General features: G+C 44.9%; 1 protein-coding gene across 2 annotated transcripts; it reads left to right on the top strand.

The window, feature by feature from the left end:
• Window positions 1–800: 800 nt before the first annotated feature.
• Window positions 801–17,495, top strand: MCRS1 (microspherule protein 1). 2 transcript variants are annotated; one of them, XM_081320906.1, is made up of 14 exons: window positions 801–877; window positions 3,705–3,834; window positions 5,308–5,446; window positions 7,183–7,341; window positions 8,313–8,422; window positions 10,870–10,978; window positions 11,773–11,911; window positions 12,002–12,077; window positions 12,756–12,784; window positions 13,363–13,455; window positions 13,933–14,015; window positions 14,652–14,739; window positions 15,754–15,881; window positions 16,594–17,495. In XM_081320906.1, exons 2-14 carry the CDS (start codon window positions 3,725–3,727, stop codon window positions 16,678–16,680), a joined length of 1,350 nt encoding a protein of 449 aa, XP_081177032.1. In that variant the 5' UTR covers window positions 801–877; window positions 3,705–3,724; the 3' UTR covers window positions 16,681–17,495. The 2 variants fall into 2 exon arrangements, with proteins under 2 accessions (XP_081177032.1, XP_081177033.1); XM_081320907.1 differs by having other exon boundaries at window positions 823–872.
• The last annotated feature ends 212 nt before the right edge of the window (window positions 17,496–17,707 follow it).

Below are 17,707 nucleotides of genomic sequence, written 5' to 3'. Positions count from 1 at the left end.
AACACAGGATTTTATAACACTTGACATAAAATGAATGTAACTCAGAATCACGTTTCTTGCTTAACAATCGCTATTTCCGAGACTTAATGATCCATCTAACACAATCAGATGCTATGATGGCTAATTATGTTTGTGCTATAAATGTAAACAGCTTGCTTCCAATTATCCTAGAATCAGCCATTTCCTCCACCCAATGCCAGGACTGAGGTTTAGTGACCGTTTAATGCCAAATAATGCATAAACACTCACTAAATGCCATGTCTTCTGGCTCCCAACTGCTACTTTCTCGAGGAGTCCCAAAAGCAAGGCAAGTGCTATCCAGTTATTTCTCCTCAGCAACTAATATTCAAAGAGAAAGAAGCACGAGTTTATGCTAACAGTTGTACAGCGCTGTCAAACCAAAACGAGACTGGAGTAGATTTATTTGATCCATCTTATAGCAACTCAAGCCACCGTCCCGTCTGCAGTCTGTCCATCCCATTTCATATTTCCCCTCCAGTCTGAGAAAATGATTTTTTAATCTAAAAGCCAGGGGCAGAGCGAAACTTCATGACAATCAGAAGGTGTGCAAATACATCAGGCAACGAGTGACATAAACTGAAATCGCGATGCCCGAAAAAAGTCTTTGCGAGGGCAATGAGGTTTCTACGTTTTCTGGACAAGTTGAAGCACTGGAATGATGCCCTTAACCAAGATGGCCGCTCCCCCACTCGGCTCTCGGGCATGAGACAATAAACCGGAACTGGTCTTTCGCTTGTCTCGTTTTCCTTCCCCCCCCCCGGAAGTTATTGGGATTTTTCTGGCGTTTCCGATATGGACGTTGGGGAGAGAGGCGGGAGTCGTTGTTGTCGTTATCGTAACGATCGGGAATGGTGAGGTAATGCCGCTACAGACTTTAAGTTTATAACATCTTGAGTCTATTGAGATTAGGCAGAGAAAACAGCTTCGCTTCTTGGCTAGGAAACAAACGAGCGAGGCGGACTAGGGACGCATGCGCAAAAAGGCGAAGAGGCTAGAACTGCGCAAGCGCTCTACTCTTGCTCTTTTCTTCTTTTCCCCAAATTCTATCAATCTGATTCGCTTGGGCTGATTGAATTCGCATTGTTTGCATGGTTTCCTTAATTGTGCATGATTCTGCCTTTTTAAGGTAGTTTTTCGTTTTGTAAATAAACGTTGGATCACAATTCCCATAAGGCCAACCTCCTGGAAGGCATAAAATTAGGGAAGGCTGCCCAATTTTGAACAAGATTCTTCACTTTGGATTTCTGTTTTCATCATACCACTCCTTTTCTTAACCTGATGTCCTCCCAATGAATTCCTATAATTTTTGATCACCTAAATCGATGTCTGACACATCTCGAGGGCTCCAGATTAAAGAAGGCTGCACCAATATTACCCAAAACTAGATCAGTTTATTTGAAGTTCTGAGCAAAGATTGTGACTCACCATTGTACCACACTATCACATTTACTTGAAATCTATGTTTATTTTGTTGTATTTCTTTTTAAGTCATGGAATGAAGCAGTGGCTTAAGTAGGGCTGGGATCTGCTATTCCTTTTGATCCAGAACTGTAATAGTGTCATGTTAGTAATATGTATACATCTTAGTTTTCTTCTGGGAGTTATAGCAGAGTGGATAGGAGATTATCCAGAAATCTCAGAGTTGTAGAACTTGAATAATAGGCAACAACAAACCATTTCTGTATTCCTGCCAAGGAAATAACATGGACAAAGTCATGTACCCATCAGGAACTGAGCTTGATATATTTACTTCTAATTGATCCAGCAAGTGGCAGCAACTGTTCATTAAATCAGTCAACAAATTGATATTGAAATAAGCTTAATGTGGTTAATACTTGGATAGGAAACTAGTAGACTGTTTCAAAGCTGTCCCAATAATAAAACAGGAAATTGAAAAAATATCCTGGAAGATATTTGCTTTCATGCTGTTGCCAAATAAACAACATTCACATATGAACAACTTCATGTATCCATGAAATCACCAGGAGTAACTCAAGGGCATCACTCTTTTCTTTTTTAAGAACTCAAGATGGTGTTTGTGGAACTCTTTCATTTTGTCTTTGGAGATTCTCGGTCATCCAAGTCATGGTTGTCCCAAAGGTGCTTTTTCAGAAGGCAACTTGATTTTCTTCTCCGCTTCTCATCCAAAATGCTTCTTCAGTTCTGACTGGATGGTGGGGAATGCAAAGATTTATATTCCTTGCCTATATCTTCCTAAGCTGCTTTTCTCTACAGCAAGCTCACCTGCCTGATACTGAGGTCACCCTAATCAGTTTTACACTAAAGATTTTCTTTAACCTGGTCAGTTCCTGGTCAGCTGGCAAACAAAAAATCTAGTTCATTCTTTTTCAGTGCTTATTCTCCATTGTGTGCCTGCGTTACAGGTAATCCTCAACATACAACTGTAATGGAGCTTGCCCATCACAGTTTTATATTGTGACAGTTGTAAAGTGGCTGCTGTGGTTAAGCAAACACTGGTTAAGTGACCAATGGTTCCTACGGGCACAGTTTTGTTGAAAATTGGAAGTAAGTGCAGGTTTTCAGCAAAAACCCTCGTAAAATGTGTGTCCATAGGGTGCTTTAAACAATTGTAAATGCGACTGTGTGGCAGTCACGTGACTGTTGGGGAGAGCCCAACTAGTGGAATTTTAAATCCTGGTTGTAAGTGGTCCCAAAGTGGGTCCATTGCAACTTTGAAGGTTGCCAAGTGACCAGTCGTAAGTCAAGGAGTACCTAGCTGTGTGTTCTCTTGTAATTGCTTCCTCTCCAATGAATGTATATATAAACATCCATTCTCTCTTCGTTAATTATCTCAGTGCCAGGTTGGGCATTCCAAAGAGCAGGGAATGGGGAAAAAAAATATAAGATTTGCCCTTTTACCTGCGTTTCTTGTGAAATGAGTTCTGTTTGGCTCACCAGACCATTTGGGGTTTTCTCCTTTTGTCAATGTAAAGCAGAGGAAAGCTGAAATAAAATTGTAAACACAATTGCAGTCGTGTGACTTTCACTTAGCAACCGCTTTACCTAATGACTGAGTCTCTAGAACAGGAGTCCCCAACTCCCGGTCCATGGACCGGCACCGGGCCATGGCATGCCAGCAACTGGTCCGCAGAAAAAGGCAAAGCCCCATCCATGAGATGCAGGCAGCAGACAAAACCACGCGCCCTCCAGTCCACGGAAAACCCTCTCCACAGAACTGGTCCCTGGTGCCCAAAAGGTTGGGGACCTCTGCTCTAGAACCAATTGTGGTTGCTAAACAAGGACTTCCTGTAGCTGCTCTTAACAGTCAAGCAGAACAGTAACCAAAGTGGTTATGTCCACTATGATCTTCCTTGAAAACTGTCACGATGGAAAATGTTTTCTGTGCAATACTAATTGTAGTCGTGGAGCACACTGCTTAGAATAATTTCCCCTGAAATCAATAATAGTATATTGCCAAGCCAAAAAATACATTAGAATAATAGAGGGTGCTTAACTTGCTTTTAAGTTACATATTCCAAGTATACAATTTCTTTTAGACTTCGGAGACTGCTGGTTAGTGATGAACCCATAACCAGTTTGCGCGAAAGTTCTTTCCTTTGCTTCCCTCTGCATCAGCTACCTAATAGACATTGCTGCAGCTTGGGATCCAGTCAGAACTAGTCGGTGCTAAGCACTAAACCTGCCTTCCTGTCTCTTGGCAGACACTTTGGATTCCAAACTGATGGCGTCGGGTACAGCTAGCCGCTCCGAAGACGAAGAGTCTCTAGCAGGACAAAAGAGAAGCTCATCTCAAGTATCGGGGGCCATTCCAAAACGACGTAGTTCATCCAGGTACTACGATGGGACGTGGTTGGGAAGGTGATCCAGGGAAAGGAGGACACCTGGCTTTCCAAAGGCGTCTTTAGTTTGGAGAATTGAGAATTTAAAATTTAGAAGTACGGTGCTTGTTGGAAACGAGCGCTAAAATATAGGCAGATGGGCTGGATTCCTTTCATATGCAGATGCAATGTGGCCATTGTTTTCTGAGGATGTTTGAGGAAAACCTATGGAAGTCGCTCTTTTTGGAGCAATCCCAAAGCATTTTGCTTTCTCTTAATTTGCGCCAATTAAGTCAGGAGGTTGGCAACAGGCTGTCTGATCAAACTGTGGTCTCATGTTCGTTGTCCAGCCAAACTTGGTGGTTTCTCTTGATACTCAAGGAAGGATGGAACCTTGGGAATCACCAAATATACCAGAAATGACCAGATTTGTTCTCTTCTAGCACATAAACTGAGCCATGGTAGTACAGTGGTTAGAATGCAGTATTGCAGGCTAATTCTGCCTGTTGCCAGCAGTTCGATTCTCACTGGCTCAAGGTTGACTCAGCCTCCCATCCTTCCGAGGTCGGTAGAATGAGGACCCAGATTGTTGGGGGCGATAGGCTGACTTTGTAAACCTCTTAGAGAGGGCTGTAAAGCACTGTGAAGCGGTATATAAGTCTGAGTGCTAATGCTATTGCTGTAAAAGCAAAGAGAATAATTGTGTAATGTTCTCGGTGATTAGAAAACAGTTTTTGATTTTTTTCCCCAGTACATTTCATGGGGGTCAAATGGCCTAAGGAACAAGGTCTGTTCCTGTAGACTTGCACATGAATTATAAAATATATCTCAAACATTTTGACTACAGAGACATCTTCATGTAATGCATTAATTTCCCTCAGAGTATTTTATCCCATACCCTATGCCAAGGGTAGGCAACCTTGGCTCTTTTATGACTCGTGGACCTCAACTCCCAGAATTCTGGGAGTTGAAGTCCACGAGTCATAAAAGAGCCAAGGTTGCCTACCCTAACCCTGCCCTATGCAGATTTTTAACCACAGCTGATAGGTTTCCCATGATTAAATGCATTGTTTTAACCTGAAACAGTCACTGCTTCCGGCCAGTACTAACCAGAATTCTACACCAACAATTCATCTTAGTCTCAAGTTCTTGTTAGAGCTAACTGGAAATAACGGCTGCTCTTAATTACCGCAAAAATGAGACAATAAAATAGTTGCATGTGGTTGCATATTAATTAGCCCTAGGGACTGGGGATATTGTGCAAACACCCCCCCCCCCTTCAAAAGTACGGTTGTTAAAATTCTGGTTGACTTATTATGACCAATGATGCCCTATTGACGTATAGCTTAGACTTTTCTTAAAAGGCTTCTGTCGAGTGAAAGCATGTCCAACTGAAGTCGCCCATGACTCGCTATTGTTCAAGAAAGTAGTGAAGGGGACAGCTGTTTCCTTGAGATTATGGCAATGCGGATGTTCACCATTCTAGGTTCATCAAGCGGAAGAAATTTGATGATGAGCTGGTAGAAAGCAGCCTTGCCAAATCATCGAGCCGGGCCAAAGGCCCCAGCGGGGTGGAGCCGGGACGCTGCTCTGGCAGTGAGCCATCTTCTAGTGAAAAGAAGAAGGTGAGTCAGTGGCTGATCTGCCTCATTGCGTTTCACTGAGAGAGGGCCTGCAGAAATCCCCTTACTGTTCTCCATGCCACGCATAAGACAGTTTTACCGTAGCTTAACTATGACTCTTTTATTGAATCCACATTCCAGGACAAAAACCTCCATGCATATCTTAAATACATAGGTACGTGTTGAGAAACAATGGCGCCCAACCTTTTAGTTCTTTGGGGTTTTTTGTCATTCGTAAGTCTGACTGGCAGTTTGTTTAGAGGCAGCTTCTTTTGTTTCTCTGTAACTGACAATACATTCTAAAAGCTGGGCTGGTTTGAAATCCCCTTTCGTGTGGAATAAGCCAATCCTGCCAGGCAAAGTTAGATTCCCGTGTCCTCATAGGAAAAGAGGAATCCAAGGGCTTCTGCTTCCTGTCACCTCGCTTGCCTTCTGAATTGAAGGCCTACAGAAGACTCTTTTGAGTAGATGAAATAATCTTCCCTGTTCTTTCTCTCGCCCTATTTCTGCCGCCTCAGTCTTGCTACAGCTGGCCAGACTTCCTGGATCGATTCCTGCCATCGCTTGCTCCGTTGCAATGATAGATCTCTGAGCAGGGCAAGCAGAGGACCTGTCAAGATGACTATGACAGGTCAAACTGTCCCTGTTAGTATAGCCCAGGGGTAGGCAACCTTGGCTCTTTTATGACTCATGGACTTCAACTCCCAGAATTCCTGAGTCAGCTATGCTGACTCAGGAGTTCTGGGAGTTGAAGTCCTTGAGTCATAAAAGAGCCGAGGTTGCCTACCCCTGGTATAGCCTGACAGAGATGCTGCAGCTAGTTCAGATGGGCAATTAGACTAACTGAAGGCTGGTGGTTACCTTGAGTGTTCAGACTGGGTAAGAATGCTGAGGTGTAAACCAAGTTTAGACTGCCATACTTTTAAAACAAGGGACGCGGTGGCTCAGTGGGTTGGGACGCTGAGCTTGTTGATCAGAAGGTTGGCAGTTGGCGGGTCGAATCCCGAGTGCCGCGTAACAGAGTGAGCGCCTGTTACTCGCCCCAGCTTCTGCCAACCTAGCAGTTCGAAAGCACATAAGAATGCAAGTAGAAAAATAGGGACCACTACGGTGGGAAGGTAACAGCGTTCCGTGCGCCTTTGGCGTCTAGTCATGCTGGCCACATGACCACGGAGACGTCCTCGGACAAGCACTGGCTCTTCGGCTTTGAAACGGAGATGAGCACCGGCCTCTAGAGTCGGAAACGACTAGCACGCATGTGCGGGGGAACATTTTTACTTTTAAAACATCACAGCCTGCCTTGCCTAGAACTGGTCTCTCTCTGCCTGGAGCGGTGTTTATTAAACTTTTTTTCTCTCAGGACACCTTTCCCGTTTTAAATATTACGGAGGGTTTCAAAAGAGCTTTTGTTTGTGTGGGTTATATTTATCGCTGTTTTTGACCGTGTTAAAAATTCTGACTACACCCACTGCCGCTCCCGCTTTTCACATTTGTTTAATGGGATTTTAATATTGTATTATTTTTCAACATGCGCTAGAAAATCATTTTGAATTTGCAAATCCCTGAGAAGTTCTTGGGATTCTCCCCCATCCAGGGGTCCTAGGACTGCACTTGTAAGAAACACTAGTCTAGGATGTGAACATTAGTTATTTTATTACTCAGCTGCCTGGAGTGTTTTGGCCTCCCTCATGGCTGTGTCTCTTGTGATTCTGTGTCACTTTCCCACTCTGCCTCTCCAGGTGTCCAAGTCCATCTCAACCGCTGTCACGCCAAGCCCTGCTCCAAATCCCAGCCTGACCAAACGGATGAAGAAGAGCAAGCAGCCCTTGCAGGTCACCAAGGATTTGGGCCGCTGGAAACCCACCGATGACCTGTTACTGATCAATGCTGTGCTTCAGGTAGTGAAATGGGCTTAGAACACCTGTTCCAGATGTTTATCCATAGTGGCTCAGGAAAGGCTATTTAAATCCTTTGGGTGCCATTCTTCTCTCAAGAAAACTAGAATAGCTTACGTGAGGCTCCTAAGCAGTTCCTTTCAAAATACGTCTGGAGGCCATTCTCGCCCTCTTCCAGAATTTTTCTGATGTGTGCTTCTATCAGAACAGGCAGTCCTCAACTTACAACCAGTTGCTTAGCAACCGAAGCTATGATGGAAACCAACCCCCCCCCCCGATCTAATGGGTAACCGCATGTTGGGTGCTTGGCATCTGGCCTGCATTTACTGCCATTTGCAGTGTCTTGTGTCACACGATTGTATTTTGCCATGTTTTTCCCCCCAATACCCGGGGCTTCTGGTTTTCAGCAAAAATGCTCCATGGTGAACAGTGGGTTTGCTTTAGGACTGACTGACGCATGCGCTTTACAACTGCCACATTTGCTTAATGCAGGTACCATTACGGTAGTAAGTCGAGGACGACCTGCTTAGCCGGTATTGAAGCTGGTGGGTCAGTGGCCCGATTCAGTCCACTGTAGCTGCAGAAGTATATTAATTTTCTGAAGCCATCCATTCCTCCTCGGCATTTTTTTGTAATCAGTTTTTGATTGCTTTATCCTTCAGTGGGTTCTGTTTCATTTAAGGTCAAAGTGCTTAGAAGTCAGTATAGATCTTTCTTTCTTTCTTTCTTTCTTTCTTTCTTTCTTTCTTTCTTTCTTTCTTTCTTTCTTTCTTTCTTTCTTTCTTTCTTTCTTTCTCTCTCTCTCTCTCTCTCTTTCTTTCTTTCTTTCTTTCTTTCTTTCTTTCTCTCTCTCTCTCTCTCTCTCTCTCTCTCTCTCTCTCTCTCTCTCTCTCTCTCTTTCTTTCTTTCTTTCTTTCTTTCTTTTGTGTTTCCCCCACCCTAAAATTGAGAGCTCTTTCTCTTTCTCTCTGAAGACCAACGATCTGACCTCTGTGCATCTGGGAGTAAAGTTCAGCTGTCGCTTTAATCTGCGAGAAATCCAGGAGCGGTGGTACGCTCTCCTCTACGACCCTGTGATTTCCAAGTAAGTTTGGTCATATTCACACAGTCCTGATTCTCAAAGGGGGAGAACAGAGCTGTGGTGAGGGGCCTCTCACTCTCTTCGTTTCCAAGATGAGGCAGGTGGCAACCTGACCTCACTACCAGCTGAGGACTAGAAGCAGATCACTCTCTGAGGGGAGGCAAGCGTCCTGGTGTGCTGAAAGACAAATGTGTTTTGGTCTAGTTTCCAGAGAACTTTCCTTTGTGGAGATCCTACATACCTGGGGTCACCAACCCTCCCCCCCCCCCGGTCTGCGGCCTGATACCAGGCAATGGCCATTTGTGCAAGCGGCAGGCCCGTGCGTGAAACCATCCCCTCCTTCCCCCTTGCTGCCTGTCTGCAGAGCAGGAAATACTGGGTACCCCTGCTATGTGTTCTTATTTGGAAGTGAGTTGTTTTGACTGAATAGATTCTACTTTCAAGCAGAGTCTTGGAATAAACGGTTACACGTGGCCAGGTATGTGGCAAAGTATGTATTAGGGGTCTCTCTCTCTCTCTCTCTCTGCCACTCTTATTATTATAATGTCTGGCAAGCATTTTTTTTAAAAAATCCCATTTATATCCCGCCCTTCTCCGAAGACTCAGGGCGGCTTACAATCTAAAGCACAAATCAAATGTGCTTAGCAATAGCCTTCATTCTATGTATATGCCTGCTTATTAGGGCTTTCGGGCCCCCCCAAGTGGCATTATTACAAAGTCAGCTTATTGCCCCCAACAATCTGGGTCCTCATTTTACCTACCTGGGAAGGATGGAAGGCTGAGTCAACCTTCCCCATTCCTTTCAGTATAGCTGGTGCTGCTGCTCTCGTAGCTTTTCTTGCTAGGAAAGCGAACCCCTGAACCAGTGGGGATTCATTGATTGCTAGGTGTGTGTGTGTGTGGGGGGAAATGATCAAGATTGCCATCCCTTCTCCCACTTTATCTGCAGTTTCACAGCTGCTGGGAAGCAGGGGGTGACTGCCACCTCTCACGCTGGTCGATAGGGAGAATAGATGACAAATAGGTGCAATTGCCTCTGTGTCATCGTTTGGGTGTCCCTTCAGCTTGCTGCCGGTGCCATTGCCAACCAAGATCTTTTCTTCCATACCCCAGGGATGTTATCTTAACTTCTTGATCCGATTCTTTCAAGTGGGATGTTGAAAGTTTCCTCTTCCTTTGAGGAAGAAGCAAGCTCAGTGTGTTCCAGTGGAGCAGAGAATTAAGAGTCTCCACGCAGCAGGCCTGGTCTGCTTGCGCCAGTGCCCTTATCGTCTGTGCTCCTGCTGGCTGCTTCCTCTGCAGCCGTGGCTCCTGCTGGTGCATGGCTGTGTCAGCTGGTTCCCTACTAGGCAGAGTGTCCGGGACAAATCCAGAAGGCCTAGTCAAGCTGAAAGAGGAAGAGAAGCTGAGACAGAACTGGTTACATTCCTGCCTGTAGTTCATCCATTCCTTCTACAGCTCTTATACGGTTACGTTTGTTCTAGTTTTATTTATTTTTATTTTTTATTTTAATCCCATTTATATCCCGCCCTTCTCCAAAGACTCAGGGCGGCTTACAATGTAAAGCACAAACCAATGTGCTTAGCAATAGCCTTCATTCTGTGTATATGCCTGCTTATTAGGGCTTTCGGGGGGCCCCAAGCGGCATTATTACAAAGTCAGCTTATTGCCCCCCAACAATCTGGGTCCTAGTTCAGCATGTCTTCATTGTAGAGGTGAATAACGATTCCTGACCATTGGAAAAGGTATTTGGATGTTCTGCTTCCCAGTGCCTATTTTATTTTATTTTATTTTATTATTTTATTTTATTTTATTTTATTTTATTTTATTTTATTTTATTTTATTTTATTATTATTTTATTTTATTTTATTTTATTTATTTTATTTTATTTTATTATTTTATTTTATTTTATTTTATTATTTTATTTTATTTTATTTTATTATTTTATTTTATTTTATTTTATTTTATTTTATTATTTTATTGGGTAAAGAAGGGTTTTCTAATCAGGTGGCCCTAAAGACTGGAATCCTACTAGTACAAAACTAATAAAATTCTTCAAGATGACCGAGAGGGAAGATGGTTTTAAGTTGAGAGAACTAGTTTCTGGTTCATCAGTGCTGGAATTAACGTGAAATGTTTATTCTTGACATCTCCAACCTTTCCTGAAAAAGTCATCTTGCATTTGCTTGGAGTAAACGTCAGGATAGCTTTCTAAAAGGTGGAAAAATCCTTACATACCTCCTTCGAAAAAGATAGGACGTGTAGATCCACTATTTGGGATTTAAATGTATTGGATTTGTTTACGTATTAAGAAAAGAGGCCCAGTGTGTAGCTTTGTTTTTCCTCTTTTCCTGCTGGTCAAATGCTGCTGGAGACTCTTGAGAGACAACAGCCCCACTGAGTCAGGGAAGCCCATGAATTTTTGGTCCCTTTGCCTTCATTCCCTACAGGCTGTCTTGCCAAGCAATGAGGCAACTGCATCCTGAAGCCATTGCATCAATGCAGAGCAAAGTGTTATTCAGCAAAGCAGAGGAACAGCTGCTAAGCAAAGTCGGATCGGTAAGGAGCAATGCCTCTGGGTGTCATATCCCCCAGCCCTAGTATCCCTGGCACAAAGCAGACTTGAGTATCTGAGAGGCCTTTTGTATCAGTCGTTAAGGCCTCACAAGTTCTGCTTTTGCTCCCTGTAGCTCAGGGGTGTCAAACTCAATTTCATTGAGGGCCGCATCAGCATTGCGGTTGCCCTCAGGGGGTCGGGTGGGTATGGCCAGGGTGGGCGTGGCCTACTGGGTGGGCGTGGCTAGAGTGTGTGTGGCCTACTGGGTGGGCGTGGCCAGCTCTACATTGTTCACATCAAGGGTGCCTATGGGGGCCTGGGCAGGAGTGGGACAGATCTGAGGGTCTCTGGCAGGAGGAGGGTCTCTGGGCCAGGGCCAAGGCAGTGGGGGCCGTTCCCTCACTGTTTCCAGGATGGCTTCGCGGGCCACATGAAACCACTTTGTGGGCCGGATCTGCCCCCCCCCGGGCCTTGTGTTTGACATGTCTGAAGTAGCTCATGGCAATTTCCTCCTCTTAGTGCCCAGAAAGGCTTTTAATGAGAGTTATTCTTTGTTTCTGTAGTTAATACACATCATACAATGTCTCAGGCCAGATTAGGTCTGATACCATTGTAAATCTCACTTCTGTGGTCTTTTGGGAAATCTAAAGTTAGTAAAAAAAAAAACCCACAAAAAACGAAACCGAAGCTTGAGTTAAAATTTAAGCCTGATTAAGACCCTTAGTAGTGAAAATGATAATAAACGCCACTCTGTGTAATGGAAAGTTTCCGCTTTCCCTCTCTGCTGTTCACCTAGACCAGCCAGCCTACTTTGGATACATTCCAGGATCTGCTGCACAAACACCCGGAGGTTTTCTACCCTTCCCGCACTGCCAAAGTCTTGCAGACCCATTGGCAGCTCATGAAGCAGTACTACCTCCTGGACGATCAAACAGGTAAGGCGGCCTGCTGGTTCCTGGGCTGAGGCTGAGGCTGAGGCCAAGCTTGGGGTCTGAATTCTAAACTACCATGTGCCCTCTCTGCAGTGCAGCCATTGCCCAAAGGAGACCAAGTGCTCAACTTCTCAGATGCTGAAGACATGATAGATGACAGCAAGCTGAAGTAAGAGAGAAGCTGGTTGATAACTCTTTCTCTCCCCCCCCCCCCCCCAATTGAAGCCATAGAGCATTGTGCCAAAAAATGTGGCTGGGCTGAGTTTAGGGTGGGCAAGCATCCATTCAGTATTTAGAGTGACAGTTTGAAGCCACTCCTGTTCCCTTCCACAGAGGAATGAATGAACATTCAGGAATTGTGTTGCAATAGAACTTAGATCTGATGACAGTTACTGTCTAGCTTTTACAGCGCCTTTCGTCTATTTAAGTTCTCAGTCATCCAGGCCATGGTTGTCCCAAAGATGCTTTTTCAGGAGGCAACTGAACTTTCTTGTTGTTGTTGTTGTTTTTGAAGACGTTTCACTGCTCATCCTTCTGTTGCCTCCGGAAAAAGCACTTTTGCTGTACGGTGCCTTTCATTTTTCATTCATTTTGCGGCCAGCATCCCGGTTGTCCTGGGAAACTCCAGCTGGAAATCGGTAGTCGTTTGCTTTTTGAAATTGTCTGCATTGCACCAGTGGCAGAGTCTTAAATCTGACCCAAGGTGCTTGTAATGGTTGTAATAATGAAATTTCAGTAGCACAGGAGCAAAAGCCAGACTGATACTGGAGTAATCAGTGGGCGGTCTGTGGTCTGCTTAACCTCCTGCGTCTCTCTTTTTCTCTACCCTTTTCCCCTTTCCCTATAGAGATGTACCAGATGAAGTGTTGGAACACGGTGAGTTTAGATTTGGTTTGATAACCTGAAGCTATGTATGGACCGAATGGGAGCTTCCTCTTCAGATGGCTGTGTTTTTGCATTATCGGCTTTGTGTGGTTCCGACTATTCTCTGTTCGGTCAAAACCCTGGGCAGTGCTAATTCTGTGTTGGAAAGCTGTGGAAGAAAAGTAGGGCTGAACTTGTATTTGCTTGATGTCCAAGGAAATAGGGCCACAGGGCATCCTGCCTCCTTTTGGTAAGAACCTCCAAAGTTAGAAGCCCGACAGCAGCTGAGCCAAAAGATGGAAGAAGCCTTGTTGGAGAGATAGGAGAGCTTAAGAACGCTAGTGTTCTTCCGTCGGTTTCTGTCACGTTCTTGATCATTCCCTGCAAAAAAGGGGAGGAAGGAGCTGCCAGGGTCGAATGGTGGTGGGCAATGTAAAGAAGGGGAATTTTTTGGGGGGTGGGGGTGGGGGAAGAAACAAACCCAGGATTTCTAGGAGCCCAAATTATCTTCGCCTTTGTTATCAAATAATGCCATTGCACTTCCTCTATGAAACATACGCTCTCCGTGGTGGTTGCCTTCCTCCTTGCAGAACTGACTATGGCGGACCGGAGGCAGAAGCGTGAGATTCGGCAGCTGGAGCAAGAGCTGCACAAATGGCAAGTGCTGGTGGACAGTATAACAGGTGAGAAAAGGCTGCAGAGGCCTCCTTGCTGTGGAAAGAGCAGCCAGAGAATCTTGAAAGGACTTAGCTGGAAGCCAAGCTTGGATAACGGAAGTGGTATAAATCGGGGAGGGGGTTTCCCCTAAACCCCGATCCGTGGGCTGGTACCGGCCTTGCGGCCCCTTTGGGAACAGATCCACGCAAGCGGTGGGCGAAACACGTGAAGCTCCACTTGCACATGCGCGGGATTAGGTTGGGCAGGTGAAAGTCATCTCCTTCCCCCTCCCCCCCCACTGCCAGTCCGCGGAGCCGGAAAGATTGGGGAGACGGCTGGTATAAATAACGCCCAAGCACGATTTATTTATTTGTTTATTAAACTTACATGCCAAATGCAGCCCTTAGCCGCTAGACGCTTTTCTCTTGCCAAGGTTGCAAAAGGGCCGGCCCCATTTTCCAAAACCTTTGCCCACCTATTTTCTCTCTTTTTCTTCTTCCTAGGAATGAGCTCCCCTGATTTTGATAACCAGACCTTGGCTGTGCTGCGTGGACGGATGGTCCGCTACCTCATGCGCTCCCGGGAGGTGAGTTCCATCTTTCATTTCAGCCGGGCCCAAAACTCTAAGGAGGTGAACTTCTTACCGGCTTGGATCGAGGAGAGGAAGTGGAACCATTTTTTCCAATAGTACAAATTAGCTACCCAGAATCGAGCTGCATTTGATTTTGAGGCACACAGCCTACCTGTTTGTTCTGAAAGGTTGAAGACTCTGGGCTATTTCAGTGAGAACATTTTGAGAGAAGAACAGTTTTTTAATTCAAGAGGTACTGGTATTTTTTTATTATTATTATTCTCTTTCCAGGCAGTGGAAGATAACATCATGCTGGCACTGGAGCGGAGAATTTAACATTGGTTCTGATTTCCATTCCTTTACTGTTACACTCTTAATACGTAATTTACTTTGTGACAAAGTGAAAAGCTGAGAACCCGCGTTTCTTAGCGTAATTTTTTCAATCCTGTGATGAACTTCGCTTTTTTTTCTTTCACTTAGCTTGTCTCCATGCCATCATCTGGACTTTTAGAAAAGTCAGCTTTTGCATAATCAGAAACAAATGTATTGGGTCAGTTCACCTGATTCATTTTGATCGCTGATGCCAGCAAAAACCCTGCTATGCTTGCTGTGCCAAGTGATTATTTTTTTTAATCTAATTTCCTTTTGTAGATCACACTTGGCAGAGCCACCAAAGACAACCAGATTGATGTAGATCTGGCACTGGAAGGCCCTGCTTGGAAAATCTCCCGCAAACAAGGTACCGGAATTAATTCTTGCCTCTGAATTACTGGAAAAAAAACAACTTTTGAGCGAGATGTGTACAGCCATGGTAAGATAGTATTACTATCAGGAACCAGATCCCAGAGTCTTGTTCGTGGTTCCTGATACACTGGCTTCACTGTGTAAGATGCCTGGGAATTTTTTTTGGCCAGGAGAAACAGCTGTTTTTAAAATTTGAAAGCAGTGCAAAAGTAAGATGATCGTTTGCCCATCCTGATGACCCTATGAAGTCTGAGGCATTTGTTGGAATCCTGTGAACCCCTAGCCAGCTCTGCAGTTTTTCCTCATACATTTATTATCCGCATGTGAAAAAGTACATTCAGGTAGTCCTCGATTTACGACCGTGCCTGAGAATGGAATTACCGTTGTAAGTTGAGGCACGACTTGAGCTGATGTTTTTTGGGGGTGGTTTTTTTTGGTGGTCATTAAGTGAACGCCGTTAAGTGAACGCCGTGCCTAAGCAAATCCATTTTATCCAACGGGCGTTTTTTTGTCAGAAACGGGACGTAAACGTCGCAACCTGGCAAAAGCATCAAAACCCACAGTCACATGACCACGGGATGCTACGGGTGGCCATAAAGGTGAGCTGGTTGCCAAGAACCCAAGATGCAATCACATGACTGGGTAGATCGGCGCGTATCTGTCAGAACTTTGAAATCGGGTCACAAAGTAGCTTTTGAGGTGTGTGTGTGTGTGTGGGGGGGCGGAATGTCTGTCATAACTTTGTAAGTCGAGGACTACCTGTATCCAGCGGCCTTTCTTCAGGCTGCATAGTTTGAGAGCCTTCTCTGAGTGGGAGATTGCCTCTTTAACGTTTGAAGGTAACTCTTTCTCAAGAAAGGTCAGCATGTCCTCTAAAGGCAGTAAGTACCCCGGTGGCTGTGGCCTAAATTCATGTGGCTTAGGACCCAGTTACCTTCCCTCATGGCCTTGCTCTCTTCCTCCTGGGGAGAAGTCCAAGTCACCTTAATCTCTTCCCAAATGCACACAGGTGTCATCAAGCTGAAGAACAACGGGGACTTTTTCTTGGCGAATGAAGGCCGACGGCCCATTTATGTTGATGGGCGGCCAGTCCTTTGTGGCAGCAAGTGGAAACTCAGCAATAACTCTGTGGTCGAGGTGAGCAGGGGCTGGCTGTGCTCTGTAGCAGAAAACGTGGGAGTTAGCTGTTGTCTCCTTGCCTGTAGGGATGTGCCAATCACTCTTGATCACTAATGTTTTCTTCTTAGAGGGTGGGAAATTAGAGCTCGGGTTAAATTCGAGAGCATTTCTTGCCAATTTTTGCCGAATCTGTAATTTTTATTCTTGTGTTAATTTTAACATGCTTTTGTGGACTTACTGTACTAAAGTACTGGGATCTTTACGTTGGCTGCTATCGTTCTGCTTTACCTGTGTATTGTTTAAACATTGAATGGCTTAGAATTAACTTGAAGTGGCCAGAATACAAATGTTGCTATACATTTAGTAACAATAGCCGGGGCAAATTAGCAGTGGGTCTACCCCATGCTTACAGCCTCTCTGCATGGACTCAGTTGAGCCCAGAGGCTAACAGCCTCCATCAGTGTGGCACCTTCAGAGGGGCTGGGACTGTGGCTCTCAGATGGGGAGGTGGCCTTAAATGGGGGGGGGCAGCTCATGTTCCCTCCTGGCCAGGAAGGAGGACACATGAGTCACTTTAGCCTAAGAACCTTCTAGTTAGCTGCCATGGAAGATCTCCACACCGGGAGAAAAACTTCTCAAGGTGGCTCATGTCTTAACTGGGCATGAAAGCAGAATCTGTACAAATCAACTGATTGAATTCTATTCTCCCTCCTTCCCTCTTTTTTTCTAGATTGCCAGCTTGCGCTTTGTTTTCCTCATCAACCAAGATTTGATTGCCCTTATCAAGGCAGAAGCTGCCAAAATTGCCCAGCCCTGAGGCTTGGATCAACCCAGACGACCCCACTCCTTCCTCCAGCGGGAACTGCTATTTCCTTTGCTGCTAATGCAGCTTCCTCCAGTTTGCCTCCTTTGAGGCTCGGACAAAAAGCCATCCTGGGCCTTTTCTTTTAGCATAGAGGAACTCTTTGTTTCGTGCGTGTGCACACACTCGACCACCGGAGAGAGAAGGGGTGGGTGGGGTTAAGAGAGGCGGGCTGAAAACAGTGGCTAACGGAAGCCCTTTGCTGAGTACCCTGGCTTGGGCGAGAAACGGCTTCCTGCTTCTATTGACTATTGTGCTTGACTGTCTTTGGGAACAGAGTGACGAGATTTTTCAGGAGTGGACGTGGGGAGAGCCAATGTCGAGCTAATATAATAGTTATCAGTCCTCTCATCGGCACCATGTTAGTGTCATTTTTAGATGTCAGTTTTTCAGGTATTGTCCACTAGAATCTCAGTTCCTCGTGTATGAAAAAACAAAACAGATTTATTCCAAGTAAGGTTGGTTATAAAAATAGAGGTCCATCTGTTCCTATATCTCTATGTGGTACAATATTACTACTTATCAGGGGTGTTGACAGACTAATGAGCTATTTTAGCTTTTGGCATGTGCCTCCTCGGTGCAAGCATATCCTTGCCTGTAACTGTGGGGTAGAATAAGCTTACCAGTTGTCAGTCATAGTTTTGATTGGGGTTTTAAAAGCAATGGCAAAAAAAATGGAAGCAAATCTAATTATTTAAAGTGCAGCCTTTGCATTGCTACCTTTTAAAAAACTAGCTTTTGTGTCCATTAAAATTTCTTGTGCAACAGTGCAGACTGGCTAGTGGCCTGAATTGAACTGGCGGCGAAGTTTATTGCCGAATCTTCTTTTTCCGTACATTTTATAACTGAAGTTTATGATTTTCATTTAACTTCGGTAGTGGTTCTACGTGCCGTGATTTAGCATGGGAAAGGTTGCTCACGAGCCTCAGAAGGACAACACCTGAGCAACAGCAGTTCATAAAGTAAGCAATCAGAGTTCAAA

This window comes from Vipera berus (genome assembly GCF_964194415.1).
Source record: "Vipera berus genome assembly, chromosome: 2".
NCBI classification, from domain to species: Eukaryota; Metazoa; Chordata; class Lepidosauria; order Squamata; family Viperidae; genus Vipera; species Vipera berus.
This window is presented reverse-complemented; position numbering and strand designations above follow the sequence as displayed.